At 40.9% G+C, this 22,956-nt stretch overlaps 2 protein-coding genes across 2 annotated transcripts in view; one reads left to right on the forward strand and one right to left on the reverse strand.

Moving 5' to 3' along the window:
* Positions 1–16,575, reverse strand: part of LOC127646251 (rap guanine nucleotide exchange factor 4-like) — a 52,172-nt gene extending 35,597 nt beyond the window's left edge. The window contains exons 1-4 of the mRNA XM_052129748.1: positions 16,429–16,575; positions 5,886–6,028; positions 5,614–5,702; positions 4,278–4,424 (exon numbers count right to left, since the gene is read on the reverse strand). Coding sequence (XP_051985708.1) covers positions 4,278–4,424; positions 5,614–5,702; positions 5,886–6,028; positions 16,429–16,496 — 447 coding nt within the window. The 5' untranslated portion in view covers positions 16,497–16,575. The remainder of the gene's footprint in view (positions 1–4,277; positions 4,425–5,613; positions 5,703–5,885; positions 6,029–16,428) is intronic.
* Positions 16,576–18,926: 2,351 nt separating this feature from the next.
* Positions 18,927–21,137, forward strand: LOC127646272 (protein FAM186A-like). The gene is made up of 2 exons (XM_052129779.1): positions 18,927–18,974; positions 20,052–21,137. The coding sequence occupies exon 2, from the start codon at positions 20,387–20,389 to the stop codon at positions 20,894–20,896; it is 510 nt and encodes a 169-aa protein (XP_051985739.1). The 5' UTR covers positions 18,927–18,974; positions 20,052–20,386; the 3' UTR covers positions 20,897–21,137.
* Positions 21,138–22,956: the final 1,819 nt, after the last annotated feature.

Raw genomic sequence — 22,956 nt, forward strand, 5'->3', positions numbered from 1 at the left:
TGAATCATAAGATGGATTCTATGAGCTACTAAGACTTGCAATGCATTAGGAAACGAGGCCCAGGGAGACTATCAAAAACAAACTTAGGCCGCACGTTTCTAATGTTAGGATTCTTCAAAACGATATAGGCCTACAGAGTAGCAGATGCTGCACAAAACATTTTCCAAAGAAATTGTGAGTGGTGCTTACCCGTGCAAAACAATCCACGATGCTATGGTGTAGTGGGTGAATGCCAGAGAATTGCTATACATTTATTAAGGTGTTTTGCGTGTTTGCTATAGTGTTTCTAGGTAGTTGCTAGGCTGTTCTGGGTGGTTGATAGGTGATTGCCAAAAAATGAAATTTTAGGTTTCTTGCTCACTGGGGCCTAAAGACAAATATTTTTAAAGCATAATTTTAAATCATGTTTTTCACTGTGAATTCGGCAACAGTAGGTCGAAAGTTCTGCTGCTGAAATCAGTCGGTGTTTACTGAAATTCTAACTACTGCCCCCAGTGGCCAAAGATGGAAGTGTTGTTGTGAGGTCCTATTTCCAGATTAAATTTCTAAAGAGTGGTGCCAAAAGTAAGTTCTAAAGCCAGTTGATTTTAGTTGTAATGATGTATTACATTCACTATTACATTTTTTTTTAAAGACACCCAAACACCAACCCTAAACTTTTATGCCAACACAATTACTTCTGGTTTACATGTGACCAGAACCCTTGTCTCTGGAGCTGCTAGCAAAATGTGCTATCAGAAGCACCACAGGAAAAGGATAACCCACTTGAATTGACTTGAAAATATCTGACGGGAGAAGCCGCTTGTCAGTAATTCGCCAGAACGTCAGGGTTCCTGAACATTCAGTTTTATTTTGCAAAAATGACCATCTGACTGGTCATTATCCAGTTTATTACAAGATATGTCGACTTCCAGTGTGAACATGTTACTAAAAGAGCCCACCCCCAAGTCTCTATGATATTCTGATTTATTACACAGGTTTCTGGAATACTTGATTCTGATTGGTCAATGGCGACATCTAGCTGTCTGATTTTTCAGAGTAACAACCGCACATCTGGGGATTAACACTTATCCAACTGAGTCATCTTTCCTAATTCTTTTATCACTCTGCGATCTCTACAAGTAAGCTAATAAAATAATTTAAACTAATTTCAATGTTTACTTATTTATTTGGCAAGTAGTCTTGTAATAAACTGGATAATGAAGAGTCAGATTGTCATTTTTGCCAAACCAACACAACCAAATCTTCAGTGATTTTCAACATAATAACATAATTTGAACACAAATCAAGATTTAATGTCCACTTCTATATTTATTTGGTTAGTAGGTGTGTATTAAATGGGATAATATACAGTTATGCGGTTTTTATTGCAAAATAAAACCCTGCAGGTTGAAACAAGACCCACCCTGGCAGGGCTGTACATTATGCCTTATTGATTTATTGTCTGCAAGTCTGATCAATTAAAATAGTAACAGCACAGCTTTCCTCAAAAAGTGGCACAAGTGAACACAAATGATGCGGGATGAGTTACACATCAAAGTTTAATACTTTGGCTTAGGGGTTTAAAAAAAAGAACTCTCATCAAATATATAAGCAATAGTAATAGTGATGTTTGCTTTAAAAGCCCCACTAATAAAAGATGATATCTCTTCATTTGGCATTTTTAAAGGATTTAATAACAATGAAGTCTACAGACTATGCTTTGGCAATGACTATAAAAATACATGATGCCTCTTTGATTGTCCGGGGCTGTGCACACATATCATGAATGAGACTGGTAAGTTTATTGGTAATGTTTAAAGGGGTCATGACATGAGAAACCAAATTTGCCTTGATCTTTTGGTATATAAGAGGTCTTTGTATCATTAAAACGTCCTGCAAGTTTAATATTTTAAGACGTCCTCCCCATTCTAAACGAATCATTTATTTAATCAAGCTCAAAATACAGCTGGTTCTGGATTCATGGTTAGAAGTGACGTGTCAGTTAGAAGTGACGTAACAGCGTTTGCATATGACCGCCTCCAGCACAAGATAACTACGCTTTAAGCGCAAGACAGCTACGCTCATTTCAGTATCGCCGTCGCCTCACAAGTGTTCAGTCGATGGACAGCGAGCTCTGACAGAGACTTGTGCACAGGAAAATTACGATGCCACACAGATGTGCTGTTCCTGGCTGTGGTCAAACAAAACCTCTGAATAAGCTGCGAAAGATCCAGGCGTCAGGGAAAAATGGATGCACTTTATTTTTTGCGGACGTTCCAGTCACGGCAGTGTTAACTTAAGCGTTTGTTCTGTACATTTTAAGGATGACTGTTTTGAGAACAAATCTCAATATGATGCTTTCTTTGCCAGAAAACTGTTGCTCAAAGATAAGTCCGTGCCGACTATTCTGGGAACAACGGCGACGCCAAACTGTAAGTAATCTATTTTAAACTTTAAACTACTTTTTAAAGCGCAATTTCATTCATTATGAATAATCACAGTGTTTTTACTTAGTTTACTTGCATATTGTTCTGGCTGGGGGCGTCAATAATTGATACATAGGCACTGACGTTAGCCAATCATAACAGTGGGCGTTAACACTGAAGTCTTAAATGGAAAACGCCCCCAAAACAGACTGTTTGAATCAGAGGATGAGAAACAGGGTGGGAAAAGGTCATAAATCACTAGATTTTAAAAGTTTTTCTTAAAAAAATATATATTAATACTATAATTGCACCTAAGGGAACATAATAATACAATAAAAAAAAACATGTCATGACCCCTTTAAAACTCAACTGAAACTATTTGAAACGAAGGACCACACACGTACACAGATATATAAACTCTAATACCTTTTCTCTCATTCACACACACAAAAACATTCTTTCATAAACTCTTTGTCTGAATAGGTCTGAATGAGAGGTTTACAAAGAGAGTAGAGGAAATTGGAAGAAAGCAAGAGAAAGAGAGAGAGAGAGAGCTCACATTGTTCTATTGATTCAGTAGAGACTGATACATAATTCATGTCGTCTGTTTGCTTTAGTCCTTCTAGTACAATTACACACCAGCACTTTTGAAACACTCAGTACTGTAGGTGAAAAGAACACAGTATCAGGCTGTGTGTGTGTGTGTGTGTGTGTGTGCGTGCGTGATTGGGTGTGTGAGATATAAATAAAGCACATATGGTCATTGTCAAGCTGTGAGACATGGGTGATACTATTTGCACAAGCAGTGTCAACAACAGAAGCCAGACAGTCCCACACACACAATGAGTCACAATCACTTCCGGTTTACTTTTTAAAGCTACCAATATGATCTTTTTCAGGTATAGGAAGCAGAAGATACAAGCTCTCAGTCATATCAAAAACACTGCATTACAATACAGTATATCCAGTATATATATATATATATATATATATATATATATATATATATATATATATATATATATATATCTATCATCTCTGTCTATTTCTCCCATGGGAGTAAGACTTTAGCAAGAAAGCACACTCAACAAGAGAGGAATCATGCACAAAAGACAACATCAAAGTGTCTCTGTAAAGCATATCATCCATAGGGTCCCAAAAACACACTGAAAAGCTTGTGACATACAGTTCTGAAGAATTAACAGCTGTGCCAAATCCATTTATGCCATTTAATACAGCCATTTTGCCTTGTTCTCAACATCCCAGTACACCCCATATTTACATACAAAACTTCAAAGACCAATGCATGAACGATTATCACTGAGACGACGGGCTGACTACAGTTCAAGTCTTTTTCTGAGGACAACATGCAGTATATACATACATATGCACATTCACATTCTCTATTTAATGGTTTCAGAAACCAGCTTTCTTGAAGGTTCAATGACAGTTTGAGGGCAAACCACCAGAGATTTGGCTGAACAAACCAGAGGAACCAGCCGAGCTGTTAGCAGATCAGAGAGTGCCCTCCAGTGGTCCTAATGCTCAATAAAAAGTGTGGCTACCTTTGAATTAGCATACTTCTAGCATATTAGCATAAATGTCTGTACAAAGCATACTTTCTTTATGCATGGAATACTCGGATAACCTACTACCTAATTTGCCAAAATGTGCTGTATAAAACAGAGAATATGTACAGAAAACTTTATTCCACAGTGCTTGGCTTAACCTTCCATTTTTCAAATTAATGAATTAACTGGAAGCAATAGCAACTCTTTCTTTATTCATTATTTGAGTTCAATTGTATCGTCATGGCGCTAACCCTTTGTGCAGCCTATTAAATGAAATCATGAAAACATCCACACAAACCTCCCACAGGGTTTTGAACTCCCTCTGCTCGATGCGCAAAAGTTCACTGTTCTCTCGGCTGACAATCGTGGCATGTCGAGGTGTGTTATCCAAGATTGACTCCCCAAACGCTGTCCCGACTCCCAAAGTACAGATCGTTACAGCATCCTACCGAGAGATAAAAGGAAAGATATAAGGGAGAGGAGACAATCGTTTCACCAGGTCATTATTAAGATCCATCACATTTTTGTGAGCTAATGATAGAATCTTAATGATTCTTCAAATTGATCTAAACATACAGTATGCACACTGTTAAAGCATGTGGTCGCAGAGGTTTAACAAGATCACTGAACATGACAAGTCTAAGATCAGACACAAGCACACATACTGTACTTACACACATGCATACACTTGTTTCTTGCAGCCTGTCCTGAGATTTACACTCATTTGATCAGAGCAGCAAGATAATGGCAGACTGCCCAATGGATCACACATGGAAACTAGCAATTCTAGCATACACAGATACTGACAAAACCACACACACACTTCAGCTGCATGCAGAACATTCAAAGCTGCTGGACAAGTTAGATCAGAAGTGTGAAAGTGGAAAATAACATGATGCCTTGTGTCAGTTCTGTGCAAAATTCTGCATGTAATCAAGCATGTAGAACCTTGACTGCTTTGCGTATGAACGCTATGTTGCATACAGACAAAGAGGACAGATTTATTGTTCAGATGTTGCTCTTTCATAGTTCAGGAGACTTAAAGCTAAAGTGTGTCGGTTCTGTGCCACCAGCATCAATTGCAAAAGTTAATGACTGTTTTCAAACCGGTTTTCCAAACAGTCTTGTCATCTACCATTTTTATATACAGTATACTTGAAACTTTAAGCAAGCCATTCGTAGGTTGATTCCTCTGAAAAGTGCACACAAGTACTCTGTGGTGCTATTAAAACATTACTGTACATAAACAATATGGCATGCAAATGCCCCATCTATTTTTTTAACTCTAATACACAGAATATAGAAGCTTCTAGAATGTTTGGGAACCCCTCTTCTTCCGAGTGGGAGTGCTGCGTGTTTTAGGGCCAGTGAACACATCTGAGAGTGAGTCATTGTATTCCCAGTGGATTCTTAGAGAGATGCTTCTATCCCCAACAGCACTACAGCAGTGCCTTCAGTTATTCCTCATATATCAGACTATTAACAAGGTCCATCCACCCACTCACAGCAGGGCACTTTATATCTTTGTGTATGCTGATGGATGCAAAAGATGTCTGCTATGCTCAAGTCATACTTATCTCTGCTGACTCTAGCAGATTGAGGGTTCAAATTATCTTGATCATGGTTTTCCTCACCTGATGGTTGGCTGTCTCAGACACTTTCACATCCAGGGATCCAGACAGAACAGCGTACCAGCTGGTACCAATGTCACCCTGCCGATACACTACAGGCAGACAAACACATTCTATGAATATACTGTAGATCTTGATTTGTTAATATAACTTTTTGTAATCTCCAAAGAACCATTTAGCCTAAGGACCCTATTCATCTCAAATGACAATAAAACATCAATTGACAACATCTAGAAGCATCATAACAAAAATAATTCCAAATCTGCTTTTCTTACAGGTGATGCCTTTCTCCAGGTACTCATAGAAGCCACAAAAGCAGATCTGCTGCAGAAGGTTGGGGTGGAACTTCTCAAATGCCTTCACACCCTTCAGCCGAGCCAGAATTATGTCCACATCTTCTCCCGTGCGTTCTGCTGGCCTACAAAAACAGACAAATAGACGTTATGGTCTGAGAAGACACATTTACCAATGTGACCTACAAAAAAATCCTGACACTGCAACAAGGCATGTGACAATTATGTGACTAGGTTGCTGAGAAAACAAACAGAGGACAAAGAAAGCCGTGCCAGTTGGAATGGCCCAATAAGGAGGACATTGTGCTCTGTAGGGTAAGAAAAGTATTTGTCTCAGTATTTTTGTGAACAGTTTCATCAAATGTAGATTTTAAAAGCTCTGGTGTGGGAACGTAGGTTCTAGTCTCATGCCTATACTTCCAGCTACTGAGATTCTATATTTGCAAAGAAGAGAAAGAATATTGTTTTGGTATCAATATTAGCGTTAGGATTAGGTTCAGGGTTTGGGTTATATATTGGGTCGTATATGTATATATATACAGTATCTCACAAAAGTGAGTACATCCCTCACATTTTTGTAAATAATTGATTATATCTTTTCATGTGACAACACTGAAGAAATGACACTTTGCTACAATGTAAAGTAGTGCGTGTACAGCTCGTATAACAATGTAAATTTGTTGTCCCCTCAAAATAACTCAACACACAGCTATTAATGTCTAAACTGCTGACAACAAAAGTGAGTACACCCCTAAGTGAAAATGTCAAATTGGGCCCAATTAGCCATTCTCCCTCCCCGGTGTCATGTGACTCGTTAGTGTTACAAGGTCTCAGGTGTGACTGGGGAGCAGGTGTGTTAAATTTGGTGTCATCCCCCTCACACTCCCTCATACTGGTCACTGGAAGTTCAACATGGCACCTCATGGCAAAGAACTCTCTGAGGATCTGAATAAAAGAGTAGTTGCTCTACATAAAGATGGCCTAATCTATAAGAAGATTGTCAAGACCCTGATACTGAGCTGCAGCACGGTGGCCAAGACCATACAGCGGTTTAACAGGACAGGTCCCACTCAGAACAGGCCTTGCCATGGTCGACCAAAGAAGTTGAGTGCACATGCTCAGCGTCATATCCAGAGGTTGTCTTTGGGAAATAGACTTTTGAGTGCTGCCAGCATTGCTGCAGAGGTTAAAGGGTTGGGGGGTCAGCCTGTCAGTGCTCAGACCATACGCCGCACACTGCATCAAATTGGTCTGCATGGCTGTCATCCCAGAAGGAAGCCTCTTCTAAAGATGATGCACAAGAAAGCCCGCAAACAGTTTGCTGAAGACAAGCAGACTAAGGACATGGATTACTGGAACCATGTCCTGTGGTCTGATGAGACCAAGATAAACTTATTTGATTTAGATGGTGTCAAGCCTGTGTGGTGGCAACCAGGTGAGGAGTACAAAGACAAGTGTGTCTTCCTACAGTCAAGCATGGTGTTGGGAGTGTCATGGTCTGGGGCTGCATGAGTGCTTCTGGCACTGGGGTGCTACAGTTCATTGAGGGAACCATGAATGCCAACATGTACTGTGACATACTGAAGCAGAGCATGATTCCCTCCCTTCGGAGACTGGGCCGCAGGGCAGTATTCCAGCATGATAACGACCCCAAACACACCTCCAAGACAACCACTGCCTTGCTAAAGAAGCTGAGGGTGAAGGTGATGGACTGGCCAAGCATGTCTCCAGAAATAAACCTTATTGCGCATCTGTGGGGAATCCTCAAACAGAAGGTGGAGGAGCACAAGTTCTCTAACATCCACAAGCTCTGTGATGTTGTCATTGAGGAGTGGAAGAGGACTCCAGTGGCAACCTGTGAAGCTCTGGTGAACTCCATGCCCAAGAGGGTTAAAGCAGTGCTTGAAAATAATGGTGGCCACACAAAATATTGACACTTTGGGCCCAATTTGGACATTTTCACAAAGATCAATTTCAGTAGCAGATTTTTCAAGTAGTTATAGCTGCAGGCCGGAGACCTTCAAATGGGGGCGAAATCTCCAAAAGAGTGCGGGGTTACTCCAAAAGGGAGTTGCACCAACTCCAAAAGGGTGCGTCACTTCCACTCATGGTTAAGGTTAGGGAAAGGGTTAGGTTAGGGGACTCCCTATATCTTCAATGGCGATTTGGAACTCACGCCCCTTTTTGGATCAATGCCTGCAGCTATACTCTTCTCAGAATTTTCAACCTCCTATCGCTGAATTCACAGTGTGATTTTCCTGTGAAATCCGTCTGTTGCTTCACAGTACTGTCAAAACAGAGGGCAATAAGCCTATACCTAACTATAAAGAAAAGCCTTACGTCTTCGCCAAAATTAACAAAATAAATGGTCTTTTCTTACATTTCATTTAACTAACAAGTTAGATGAGTAGGGAAATTAATACAGCTGGTTGCAGCTTTAGAACTTAATATGTGGTTAGCTATGTCCAATAAGTTATTGTGGCAACATTGATTGTAGTAGAAGCCCGAAAAACATTTGCACTCATTTCTGGCCATTATGAGCAAACATAGCCCATTTAATCCTCAAAAGAGAGTAGAATTTCTAACAGTTTTATGTTGAGTCATGCAGCACTATTTTGCTTTCATGGGTTATGACAGATTGAGACAAATGCAGCCATATAAAGGTCCCCTTCCATTTTGTGAAAATATAGCAATGCTTCACACGTCTTAGCTTGTTAGTTTGACATGAACATGTGTGAGTGTGTGTGAGTACACTTGTGCTGATAAATTGCTTCACTTAACGAAGTCAGTGCATTGTAATTAGGACTCCTTTCTTACAGGAACACCTCGTTGCTATGGAGATAATAACGTAGGGAAATTAAGACTTTCTAAAGACAAAACTTAATCAGTAACGAATTTTCTTTGAGTGTATTTCATAAGGAAACTAATCCAGTTAACTACATTCCATAAAAAGGTTTCAGCTTGGTTAAATAAAAAATGTAGCATTTTAAAATAGATTTTTTTAGTGAAACTTTTTGCAGTTTATGTCATTATGCTTGTCATCAAACCTGACCATGGTGTTAAAAAAAGAAGACACAACATAAGCATTTTTCCACCAATAATTTATTTTAAACATAAAAATGTAATAACTCAAAGTAAATGTATAATAATAGATAAAAACAGAATTGGACTGCAAAATTTAGTATAAAATAGAAGAATCATAGTAAACACTTTGCAATTTCACATTATCTATAGTAAAAATGTATATAGAAAAAGTGTGTGTTTGTATGTGTTCTGCATTGTGAGTGTGTTATCGTCTCAACCCTTCATTTCTGAGTATGTATGTTTAGCATTGTGGCTGATTTATTAGTTTTATTTGACAATTGTAAACAAAAGTCTCATCAGTCCATCCTTTGTAAATGTGTAAGTGTGTGTGTGAGTGAGTGGGTGTTTATGTTTTGCACTGAGGATGTTTTAGAGTCTCACCCTGTAATTTCTCTCTGTATTTTTTCTGCATTGTGGCTGATTTACTAAATGTATTTGACAGATTAAAAATATTGCTCTGTTTTTTTCATTTTCAATGGTCATGTCACAATCCCCTGTTGTCTGCCCTGTGTTTCTCACTTGTCACCTGTCCTAAACTACACTTCCCATAATTCCCTGCCCTCATCACTGCCAGCAGTCATTCATTGTTCTCACCTGTGTGTCATTTATTCATTATCCTTGTGTATTTAAACCCTGTTGTTTCACCATTTGAAGTCAGTTGTTAAATAAAGATGGCATGTCTGTTCCTGTACGTGTTTTGACCCTGTGCCTCACCCGTGTTAATGTTTGCTCTTGTTAAAAGTTTCCCATCGTGGATGTTTGATTTGTTCCTGTGTCTACCTGTTATTTGTATTTATTTATAGTTTCATTAAAACCACTAGCCGCACCTGGATATAGCCTTCTTGACTTCCCTTCTTCATTCGTTCCAGAAAAACACATACAGGAACAGACATGCCATCTACATTTAACAACTGACTACGAATGGTGAAACAACAGGGTTTAAATACACAAGGATAATGAATAAACGACACACAGGTGAGAACAATGAATGACTGCTGGCAGTGATGAGGGCAGGGAATTATGGGAAGTGTAGTTTGGGACAGGTGACAAGTGAGAAACACAGGGCAGACAACAGGGGATTGTGACAGGTCAGTCAATTTTGACCGTGAATACCAAAGGTTTATGACCACTAAGAATAAGACTTCAAGCCCAGTTTTTTTGGTATGTTCAGATGGCAAATGGAGGAAAAGTCGCCAAGTCTTGTACTGGTCAGATAAAGGATACCATATGTATTATATTTTTAAAATGTATTTAGGTAAAAAATTACTGAATACCATTGAAGTGTTAAGGTGGACCATATATTAATGTAATTTTTCATGTGTAAATGGGACCCATTGGGAAATAAAACAAAATCAGTGCTGTCAATTTCCCAGAATGAGAAGTTTCAGTTTTGAGGCAATGTGTAAACAAAGCCTTTAGATTAAATGTTTGAGCATGAAGGACATGCTGATGTAATAAGTCTGCTTTGGGCCAATCACAAAGTTCTGACAGTTGAATTTAGTTGTGCAGTTAAACTCCTGTGAGTTGTGAATCTAATAAAAAAATATGTTGTAAAATCGGGCAGACAGCGATTTGAAGAAATGTGTCAATAGTTTACAGGAACAGCATCACATACTCTACTACCCACTATGCATCCAGTACTGTACATGATTGAGATACAGTTAGACCAGATGAGCTTTATTTAAATGAACTTGTTCTATATTTATGTCTTTGCCTGCAGGTTCTAAGCTGCAACACACAGATTTCATGCGATCCAGTCAGTCTGTGCTCTGATGAATGTGAGAGGCCGAGAGCGAGGCTGACTTTAATGTGCAGAGATTCACAAGAGTGGATATGCATTGCCAGCATTTTTCCAACAGGCACAGAATGGACACTGGATTACAGTGGCAACTAGTGCAAAGTCATGCCTGTCAGCTACAGCTCCAGCACATTATGATGCTTCCCCGCAGCTCTCCAAAGAGTCTTTTGAAAAAGCACTTTCCTCTTTGTCTCCATCTATCTATCTCTTTATCTTCTCTGTCTTTGAAAAGGCTTGCACAGTGTAAAGGCATTAATGGAAAGGAGGAGGCGAGAACTGGCTTGACAATATAAAGAATAGTTTAATATTCCCATATTGATTCCATACAGGATGCATCATTTCATTTTTAAAACATGGATAATCCCGTATTTTACCAATAAGCTGGTCCAATGGCAACACCACAAAATCATTCAAGATCATTAATTTAACCTTGATACTAATTGGAAATTGTGCCTATTGTGGGTATGGGACTGTCTGAAAACTTCAACCAGTAGCACCACACCCTCCCCCTGTCAAAAACTCTAGAGAGAGTGTCCCATATTTTATAACTTCAACAGTGGCAACCCTACCTGTAAAACCTTTCAGAGTGACAAGTAATGTTGTTAGTTATAAAGACGTGTGCTTCAAGAAACACACCTGATTTTATTTAGAAGAACAGAATAAAGAAAAGCTTTGGTGTCTGATTCGCTGTGTCCAGTGGAGCTCTGCTGCTCACGCACACAGCACGAGTGTGTCTCACAGAACAAGAGCATTTGAAAATGCTGTCACTCTTTAATCTTGTAACATAGACGATGATGAAGTTAGAACCCAGAAGCAGTTTATTTACATAAATGAAATCCAACAACCGTAAATCAAAATGTGAAACAAAATATTAACATAAACTTGACTAAACTACACTTGACTTGTGTGGTGACTTGATGTGGTTACATGGCATGACATGGTAACATGGTACGGCAGGATCCTGACTTGGGCGTGGTAGGTGTGAATGCTGACTCATTGGCCGTGGCAGCCGTGAGCGCTGGACTGTGGAGCAGAGGCAGGTCTGGACTATGGAGCAGGAGCGGGCCAGGACAGTGGAGCAGAGGCGGGCCAGGACAGTGGAGCAGAGGTGGGCCTGGACCATGGAGCAAAGGCTTGCTTGTGACATGGCATGGAGCAGTCTGGGGCTTGGCTGAGACCTGGCATGGAGCAGACTGAAGCTGGGCTGTGACATGGCATGGAGCAGACTGAAGCTTGGCTGTAACTTGGCATGAAGCAGACTGAGGCGTTATTGTGACGGGCTCAAATGTTGTTGTGACATGGCATTGATCAGGCAAAGGAGTTGCTGTGAAATGGTATGGAGCAGGCTGAGGCATTGATGTGACATGGCATGGAGCAGACTCAGGCGTGGTGGTGACACGGCATGGAGCAGAATCGGGCGTGGCTGTGACATGGCATGGAGCAGACTCAGGCGTGGCTGTGACATGGCATGGAGCAGACTCAGGCGTGGCTGTGACATGGCATGGAGCAGACTCAGGCATGGCAGTGACATGGCATGGAGCAGGCTGAGGAGTTGCTGTGACATGGCATGGAGCAGACTCAGGCGTGGTGGTGACACGGCATAGAGCAGAATCGGGCGTGGCTGTGACATGGCATGGAGCAGGCTGAGGAGTTGCTGTGACATGGCATGGAGCAGACTCAGGTGTCGCTGTGACATAGCATGGAGCAGACTCAGGCGTGGCAGTGACATTGCATGGAGCAGGCTGAGGAGTTGCTGTGACATGGCATGGAGCAGACTCAGGCGTGGCAGTGACATGGCATGGAGCAGACTCTGGCGTGGCCGGATGCGAGTGAGGTTTAGGGGGGTGAGTGTAACGGGAGCCACCTCACTCTCCTGACCTCAAGAGGTGCACTAGCGACTGACGCTAGAGGCTGTAGCCTTTAGCCTCCTTGTTAGCACACCCGCCTCCCACGGTTGCCGTTCGAGTCCCGTTCGGAGCCGGGCAAGCAGGGCCGGTTACACTGGCTCGTCAACCATGACGTGGGATGCTCGCTCGGTGGCCATGACGTGGGACGCTGGCTCGGCGGACATGACGTAGGATGCTGTCTTGGCGGCCAAGATGTAGGATGTGATCCGCCTCCCCCACAGTGAACGGTGAATCACTTATCAGTAGGGCAAGGTCGATATACTGAGTCAGTCTGTAGGTACTCCAGGCATCAGGGAGGAGACCATGTGGGGTGGCTGTGGCTCAGTTGGTAGAGTGAGCCGGCCACTAATCGCAAGGTTGGTGGTTCGAATACCGGCCCACATGACTCCACATGCCAAAGTGTCCTTGGGCAAGACACTGAACCCCAAGTTGCTCCCAATGGCAGGCTAGCACCTTACATAGCAGCTCTTCCACCATTGGTGTGTGAATGAGACGCAGTGTAAAGCACTTTGAATACTGTTAAGGCTTAAAATGGCGCTATATAAGTGCAGACCATTTACCATTTTACCATTTACCAGCTCATTCATCCCAACAGAAACAGTCCTTGAGGGCAATCTCATTAAAGTCGGTCCCACATGCCGAAGTGTCCTTGGGCAAGACACTGAACCCCAAGTTGCTCCCAATGGCAGGCTAGCACCTTGCATGGCAGCTCTGCCGCCATTGGTGTATGAGTGTGTGTATGTGTGTGTGTGTGAATGGATGATTGGGAAACAGTGTAAAACGCTTTGTAATCTCTAAGTTTAAAAAAAGTGCTAAACAAGTGCAGACCATTTACCATTTATATTTCTTCTGTGAGCAAGGAGACACAGAAATGCACTCTTTTCACCCTTTGGCATCAGTACACTAGGGGAACAATTGTTCTGACAGGTGGCTTAATCCTTTGCACAATATGAATATCAATGCAGGGGAAGTTAACAGATCAAGTGGCAGTTTAACAATCCCCGCCTTCACAGGAATACTTAACCCTTTAATTGGCAAGCATATTCTTAAAACATATCACGGACACTGGAAGAAGGAACATTCACTCTGACGTATCAAGATCAGCAATATAAAGCTCTAACTGTAATTTTCAGTATAGTAAGATGCCTTTTGCAACATGTCTTTAAAGGTACACTTAGTAATTTTTACCTAATTTAAAGAGTTTTACACCTAAAGAAATTAAAACATATGTATAAAATCATGACTACTCATGTAAGACCAGTGACCTTATAAAAGATGTTTAATTCTACATGGAGGGGGTCCCCTATGGGGGCTGCCATGTTGGATTCACATGACCAGCCGAATACTACTCTCAGTAACCGCCCTGATATTTGACAATTTTACTCAGAAATTAAACCTCATATGGTCATTTGTCATTTTTGACCAAAATCAATATTTCTGATGTAATAAAAACTGTTTATCTGAGCGGTAAAATACTTTGTGACTTGTCCCCCACTTGCCATCTGAACATACAAAAACAAATTGGGCATGATTTGATAAGTCTAAGTAATCCTAAAAATAAAAAAAACTGGTCAAAACTGACCGCCCATTGAAAATGAATGGGAAAGACCATAACACAGAGCAAAATAGTTTTTTGATCTGTAAAATATAATCAATAAATCAGCCACAATGCAAAAAAAAAGGGTGAGACTATAAAATATCCAGACTGCAAAACATACACTCCCACACACACAAATTAACTAGTGTGACTATAGCACAAAGCATTTTTTTTAATTGTCAAATAAAACCAATGAATCACCCACAATGCAGAACATGCGTGCGTACACACGCGCACACACACACACACACGCGCGCACACACACGCGCACGCACACACGCAGCAAACACACACAGAAATAAATGGGTGAGACTAAAACAGCCAGGAGGCAGAACACAAAACATACACACATGTGAATAAAGGTGTGTGGACTGTCTCCAAAGAGGCATTGAATCCAGCATGGTGTGCAAAAACATTTAAAAAATCCATATGCAAGGTACATGCCATCACAACTACACGCTGCAACGGATGCACGAATGCATAAAGACATTGCATCACTCTTTACTGTTCTTACTGTTTTTTATTATTTACTGTTTGTGCTTTTTTATGCATTTTTTGTTGTTCATTATTGCTGTTCCCCTCACTGTCTTGAAAATGTTTGCAAAATAAATTTTTACTATAGAAAGTTTGAAATTGCAAAATGTTTACTCTGATTCTTCTGTTTTAAACTCTAATTGAATTTACAGAAATTTGCAAATCATTTCTGTTAACTGCAAAAACTGACACTTCAAATCAATTTTAAAATGCTAAACTTAATAATAGTTTCATAATGTCTTAATACACATCCAAATGCATAACTTGAGATACAATATAAAGTGAGGTTACATCAAACAGTAGAACGCTGCAGCCATCTACTGGCTATAATTGTCACATATAATTGAAAATTTATATTTACCTAGTAAATATTACGTACTATGCTCTTTATGGTCAAAAAAGACCGGGAGGACCAAAGGTAGGGTTCATTTATGAAGGCCATAGGAGGGTAAAATAAATAATGGCTGACTGTGAATAGGGAATTTCTACAATGGCATCAGCAACTGAAAACCATTGTTTTAATAAAGCTACATCCATGCAATTAGGTCCAAGACAACATAGATAAAAATTACTGAGTGCACCTTTATTTAATTGGCAATTTTTTAAATCACAATACACTATTAGTGGTGGCTTTGAAACTGCTCGGACAGCATAAAGCTGGCCTGTGTCATCCAACATCCTATTGAATGCATTCTATTTCTGTGCTTACATATATCAATCTCAAGTGTGCATCCTGGTGTTAGATAGTCTTTTTTTAAATGCAAGGCAATAAGACAATAGATGTCCTTTAAAGAACCATTACATTGATTTGCTTAAAGATGATCTGCTCAATGAGGTTTAAAGAGTCCATTAAAAACATCAGCCTCTGAAAACCCATCACACCCGGTAAGGTGATCTCACTTTTTCCCTCCCATCGCCATGGTAACCTGCAGGGATGGGTTTGGGCAAGGAGGGGCTGTGATGCAGGGAATGTATCAGATATTCTTAGTAATTATCAATACATTCACTTTCATTAGCTAATGTGTAATAAACCAAAAGTTGTGTATGTTTAGTACGAAAAAAAAAGAAAAAAAGTAAGCATCCAAGAGTAGGCTAATTTCAAAGTATCCTGACAGGTTAACTCATCTGGTTTAAATAACCTGCGGCACATTGGGCGACACACACACACACACACACACACACACACACACACACACACACACACACACACACACACACACACACACACACACAAAGGAGAGTCCCATTCAATCTGCAACATGCTGCGAACCTTCTGCCTAACAAATATATTTAGTAGACAAAAGATAAAACACAAAAATATTCCAGGAGCTTTTAAAGGATGCACATGATATTGAAGTGTATTGACACCGGCAAATGCGTTCTATGTCATTCATTGTCGCTGGTTGACCTAGACTACGAAAATAAGAAAGAACCTCTACACATTTCTTCTCCTCTTGTCCACAGAAAATAAAACGAATCTAGAAGCAGGTGATGCATCAGGGATGCGAGATTCACGCATTCCGCTGTCACCTTGTTGCAGACCCTCCGGATATTTAAATGAATAGACCGTGAATTCGCGTTCGGAACGGATTTGGTCTCTCTCACCTCTTGTCCAGGCAGATGATCCACTCTGAGGAGGCCACGGAGTGCGCTGAGGCGTGCACCGCTACCATCTTCGCCTCGACCGGTGTGGATCGTGCGTCGCGGATCACAGTTTCCTCAGCACGAGCGCATCAGCATCGGGGTTCGTCCCCCCTCCCCACCTCTGTCGTCAACTGGATCTCCGTGGCGTGGACTCATCGTCACCACGTCCACGCACAATGACCATGCGAGAGACTGTCTACTGTGATAAAGAACTAGTCACATTCATTTTAAGTTACCCTTTGCAAGATGGTTCAATTTACTTTGGTTTAAACAACCCGTTCGAATTCGCGACTTACGAACATTAAAGGAATAATCCAGGTTCGTAGTTAAGCTCAATCGACGGCATTTGTGGCATAATATTGCTTACCACAAACAAATAATTGGGACGTTTCTTTTAAAATAGCACAAATCTGGGTTTCCGCGAGGAACTTACAATGGAAGTGAGCGGGTTAATCCCACAATTCAAAAGTGTATCCACATGACATAAACAATGACTATTAACATGATTTTAGTGTAATAAAATCGCTTTCTTTTCTGTGTAAAGTTATAGCCAATTTTACAACTTCATTGCCATTACGATGTAATGTCAACAAACCCTAAAACAACTGCAAAAATGACACCTTTTTTGTTTTTTTTGGTAATCAACGTTATGCTACAAATGTTGTCACAAATTGATCTGAACTAATAGTAAAAACAAAACTAACTATGGTTTCTACAGTAATGGTTACTACAACATTAGGCTACTATAGTAAATCCATGGTTAATATATGGATATTACAGTGTTAATGTGGTAAAATGATTACCATCATGGTTACTACATCATTAGGCTACTATAGTAAAACCATGGTTAATTTTTGGATATTACAGTATTACTGTGGTAAAACCATGATTACCATCATGGTTACTACAATACTATAGTAAAACCATGGTGTCTGCCAAAAACAGTGGTTACTTCAGTCATGCGCTGCATCCACTTCCCAACTATATAGGATGCCAAAAACAGTATGCCAGTGGAGTTATATGTACAGATTCTCAGTATTATGTGAGAAATATCCGGATGACATACAATTTCCTGTGAGATTCTGAAGTGTGGATGGACTTGACACTTTACTATCCCATAATGCCTTGGGAGCTGATAAGACATATCAGGTTCAAAATGCTGGATTTAAACAAGCAGCAGTGAACCTAAGAAACAATTCACCCAAAAATGAAAATTCTCTCATCATTTACTCACCCTCATGCCATCCCAGATTTGTATGACTTACTTTAATATATATTTTTAGACGAATTTACAATGCAAGTGAATGGAGATCAGGCCTTTGAAGCTCCAAATAGGAGAAAATATCAGTATAAAGTATCCATATGACCACAGTGGGTTAATCAATGTCTTCTGAAGCTATCAAGTTGGTTGTGGGTGAGAACAGCCAAAAATATAATTTGTTTTACACTGCACATCTTGCCATAGCAGTCTCTAGGCATGATCATGATTTCAAGTTCGATTACACTTCCTAGTGCTTGACACAAAGGCAGAGCGCTAGATGTTGCTTTAGGAAATGTAATCGAGCTTGAAATCATGATCACTAAGGAGACTGCTGTGAAGATGTATATATATCAAGAAAGTTGTTCCTTGTGCTTAAATGGTGCTTGTTTAACAAAACTATAGTGGATGATTTTTGCGGTTGTATTTATTACATTCTGTGTCATGGGACAATGCCCATATTCCTGGAAGAAATATGTCTGGAATCTATTCATACTACTTGCATTCAAGAACGTACTGTTTTACGAGCCATGAAGTGCGTCCTTCATCAAATACAGCACATATTCTGGCAGTACACGATATCAGACGCTTGGGATGGTTTTGTCAGAGTATGTACTCCATTTAATGAAGAACGAACTTCTTGGCTGTTAATAAAGTATGTTCTTTAGGTTGGTGAGTAAAATGCATTCATGGTGTGGGTATTGTCAGAGATTATTTAGCAGAGATGGGCTACTTCTATTGAAATGAATGGGAGAAATTGGAATGCACAACCAAGGAGCTTTGAGTCCCAAACAGTCAACGGATGACTGGACTTCCTGTTCCTGGTTTGTGTTTGTAGCCTGCTATCCTGCTTAATATTGCTTATTCTTATTCTCATACGTTCGTCATTTTATCCTTTGTCATTTTACTGGGTGTTTAATTTTTCCACTTTTCTTCTGTTTCATCTGTGTATATTTTACCTGTTGCTGCTTGCGCCTAGCTCGCGTCTGTGTTTGTAGCCTGCTAGCTTTTTTTAGCATCACATAGCTATATTTTCAGTGCGCATCAGGTTTCTATTTTTATCGCTATGAAACTGTGTGTAACACAGTTGTGTTACAGCGTGCAACCATTTTTCTCCTCTGTGTTATGTATTATTGCATCAATCTCAAAGCACAACCTATCAAGAACAACCATAACAACAAACAATTGTGTGAGGGATTCACATCGATCTCAATCCCTCACCGCTCAGGAACAACAACAATCAATTGCGGTAAGTCATGGCATCCGTCCATGTTATTTCTTCCTGCATTGCATGTCACATGTTTACAATATCTTCTTCCATCAGCAGTGAGGGATTCACATGTGAGAAATGTAAGGAATTAGTCAGGCTGACTGAGAAGGTTAATTAATTAGAGACACGCATCCGAATGCTAGTGGAGTTCAGTGAGAAAGAGAAGCCAGTAGATACTGTTTTGGATGTGGGCAGTACAGAAAGCAACACACACAATTTGAATCTGGCTTTATATACTGTATACTCGCTCAGCAAAGCGACACCACTCTCCCATTCCTGTTAGGGTTTCTAATCGATTCTATTGTAAGGAATGTGGAAATAGAGACTCCAGCCACTATTGTTAAATGCATTTCATGTGCCAGAGAATCTGACATCAGATCAAATGTATAAGTGCTGGCTAATGCTAAACGTAGATTTTCTAAAATTATTATTCATGTCGGCACTAATGATGTCCGGCTTCGCCAGTCGGAAGCACTAGAGATAATGTTAAAGAGGTGTGTGAATTAGGAAAAATTATGTCAGACACTGTAATACTGTATGCTCTGGCCCCCTCCCTGCTCATCATGGTGGCAAGGTTTATAGTAGATTAATGTCACTGAATGTCTGTGTAATGTTGGGTTCTCGGAGAGGAAGAGAGGAGACACAAGAGTAGATACTTTCAATCTTTTAATTATAAATGCTGGATTGGAACAAACAATAAAGCTAGACATCACAAAATAACGAAACTCTTCATCAACACAATGCAACACTTAAAGGACTGACAAAGGAATGGGCAAAACTAGAGGATATTTATACAAAAGGAGCTAAATGAGGGAATGGAAGACAGGTGAGGATGATAAGGAACAGATGGAAGTGATGAGGGCAGTGAACTATAGGAGATGTAGTCTGGGGGAGATTTCAAAATAAGAGTCCTAGGAAGACATGAGGAAGACAGACTGTGACAGCCTGGATGTCTGAATGGTGTCTGTAGAATAGAAAAGGATTTCACTTGTGTAGTTTTGGCAATCACTTATGTAAATAAATTGCACTTGGGTTCTTCATCATTTCTCGTTACAGAAATACTTGTCCGCCCATAATGAACCCAGCAGTTTGGCTTCTGCACCTACATCAGTGGAATCGTCCCCTGTAGGACTATGTTGAGGACTTCTGCGATCTGGCCAGCCAGGTGGATTTTAGTGTGGTCACCCTAAAGGACATTTTTGAGTGAGCCAATATCCTCCTTGATGCCTGGTGGTCGCAGTCCCCTCAATCTGGCTCAATATATCGACCTCTCCCTGCAGATCATTGGTTCCACGTTAACTGTGGTGGAGGCAGATGCCGAGCCAGAGATCTACGACATGGCTGCCAAGCCAGAGTTCCACGTCATGGCCGCCAAGCTATAGTTCCACGTCATGGCCACCGAGCCAGAGTTTCACGTAATGGACCCTCAGCCTGCTCCATGCCATGTCACAGCAATGCCTCAGCCTGCTCCATGCCATGTCACAGCAACGCCTCAGTCTGCTCCATGCCATGTCACAGCAACGCCTCAGTCTGCTCCATGCCATGTCACAGCAACGCCTCAGCCTGCTCCATGCCATGTCACAGCCGTGCCAGAGCCTGCTCCATGCCACGTCACAGCCGTGCCGGAGCCTGCTCCATGCCACGTCACAGCCGTGCCTGAGCCTACTCCATACCACGTCACAGCTACGCCTGAGCCTTCTCCATGCCACGTCACTGCCATGCCTGAGTCTGTTCCGCTCCATTTCATGGCCACATCTGAGCAGTTGGACCTGGAGATGGTTCCTGCCCTTGAACCCACCCTTAATTCTCCTGAGCAGGCAAGGGGAACTTTCAACATTCCGACCCGCCTGGACACTCCGAGCCCTGTACTCCACCTTGGCCTGTCAGTCCTTCGACATTGACTCGGTTCAGTGTTTCCTCGGCTCCGCTGTGGTCCTTCAGCCTGTCGGCTTTGCTGGGGTCCATCATCCCCCCAGCTCCTCCTTGGTCAGTCGGTCACCTGGCTCCGTCTTGGCTCTCCGATTCCTCCGATATGTCAGTTCCACCTGGGATCTCCATCCCTACGGCTCTGCCTCAGTCTTCCAATCCCACAGCTCCGTCTTGCTCATCCGAGCCTCCAGCGCCACCTTGGTCCTCCCTGCCATCGGCTCCACCCTGGCCCTTTGAGTCTTCAGCTATTCTCTGCATACTAAGTTCCATGGTGTTCACGTGTGTAGTTTTGGAGATCACTTATGTAAATAAATTGCACTTGGGTTCTTACTTCATCGTCTTCGCCATTGTCATTGCCAGCAGCCACTCATTACAATCCTGGAGAACTGAGTAATTATAGACCGATTTCAAATTTTCAGTTTTTGTCAAAAATACTAGAAAAGGTAGTTTCCTCCTAAATATGTTTCTACAGAGAAATAGTTATAGTTAAACAATTAAGTATTTAGGCCTCATCACAGTACAGAGACTGCACTTATCAGAGTTACAAATGACTTCCTCTTATCATCTGATCGTGGCTTTATTCAATTCTAGTGCTTTTAGATAGATCACGTCATTCTCTTAAATAGGCAAGAGAATTATGTTGGCAATTGTGGAGTTGCATTAGCATGGTTTAGGTCCTATTTAGCTGTGTATGTAAATGAGGAATTGTGAAACCAAACAAAAGTAAAGTATGGAGTGTCACAGGGATCAGTTTTAGGGCCTCTGCTTTTCTCCTTGTATATGCTTCCCCTGGGAGATATTATCAGGAATCGTGGAATAAGTTTCCACTGTTATGCTGACGATACCCAACTTTATATTTCTTCAAAACCTAATGAGATTTCACAATTCTCAAAATTAGCAGAGTGTATCAATTAAATAAAAGATTGGATGGCCAGAAATTTCCTTCTACTCAATTCCGACAAAACAGAGGTACTAATTATTGGACCAAAAACCTCAAAAAATAAGCTGCTAAAATATAATTTGACTCTCGATGAATGTACTGTTAAGTCGTCTTCAACAGCGAAGAACTTAGGTGTTATATTTGATACCAATCTGTCTTTGAAAATCAAATTACCAATGTTTTTAGAACAGCATTCTTCCACCTAATAAATATTGCTAAATTTGACACATAGTTGCCGAAAAACGAATGCGTTCATGACCTCAAGACTAGATTATTGTAACACATTACTGGAGGATGTCCAGCAAGATCAAGAAATAAACTTCAATTAGTTCAAAGCAGCCAGAGTGCTGACTAGAGCCAAGAAATATGATCATATTAGCCCCATTTTATCGTCGTTATTTTGGCAACGTGTTCAATTTCTGGCAAAGCTTTGAATCGAGTTGCTCTGCAGTACTTAAGTGACCTTCTACCACGCTATATTCCATCATGTTCATTATGATCGCAAAATTCTGGCCTGTTAATAGATCCTAAAATATCAAAATCCACAAAAGGAGGTAGATCCTTTTCTTATTTGGCTCCTAGACTCTGGAATAGTCTCCCTAACACTGTTTGAGATGCAGACACACTCACTCAGTTTAAGTCTAGACTAAAAACTCATCTATTTAGTGAGGCATACACCTAATTTATCCTTCAACTCACAATTGCTACTTTAGATAAGTCTGCCGGAACCAGAAACATCTCTTTCTATTTGTTTCCCTGTCTCAACCTCGGGACTGCTATACTGAGGTCGCCAGCATTTGCTGGATCCAGCTCCATTCCTGCTTCATGTTGGACCCCACTGCTATGTGTTGCTGAGTGATGATGACTAATAGCAGCCGGTGCTAGCCAAACATCACTTCAGTTTATTAGATTGGACTTCAGAGGATGAACTGATGCCAACTCCAACCATAAGACATTGGATTCTTCATATGCCATTGCCTGAACCTTGGATAGACCAATTACCGGCCAGGTTGAACTGCGATGCACCTAACTGATCTCTGCTTGCATCATCTCATTCTAATGATGGCTTAAAGATAATAAGCAACTCTTCAC

The sequence above is a fragment of the Xyrauchen texanus genome, chromosome 7 (genome assembly GCF_025860055.1).
Source record: "Xyrauchen texanus isolate HMW12.3.18 chromosome 7, RBS_HiC_50CHRs, whole genome shotgun sequence".
NCBI lineage: Eukaryota > Metazoa > Chordata > Actinopteri > Cypriniformes > Catostomidae > Xyrauchen > Xyrauchen texanus.

What these genes read in the sequence shown, in the direction of transcription:
- LOC127646272 (XM_052129779.1), top strand. Translation starts at nt 20,387, where the DNA reads ATGGCCACCGAGCCAGAGTTTCACGTAATGGACCCTCAGCCTGCTCCA.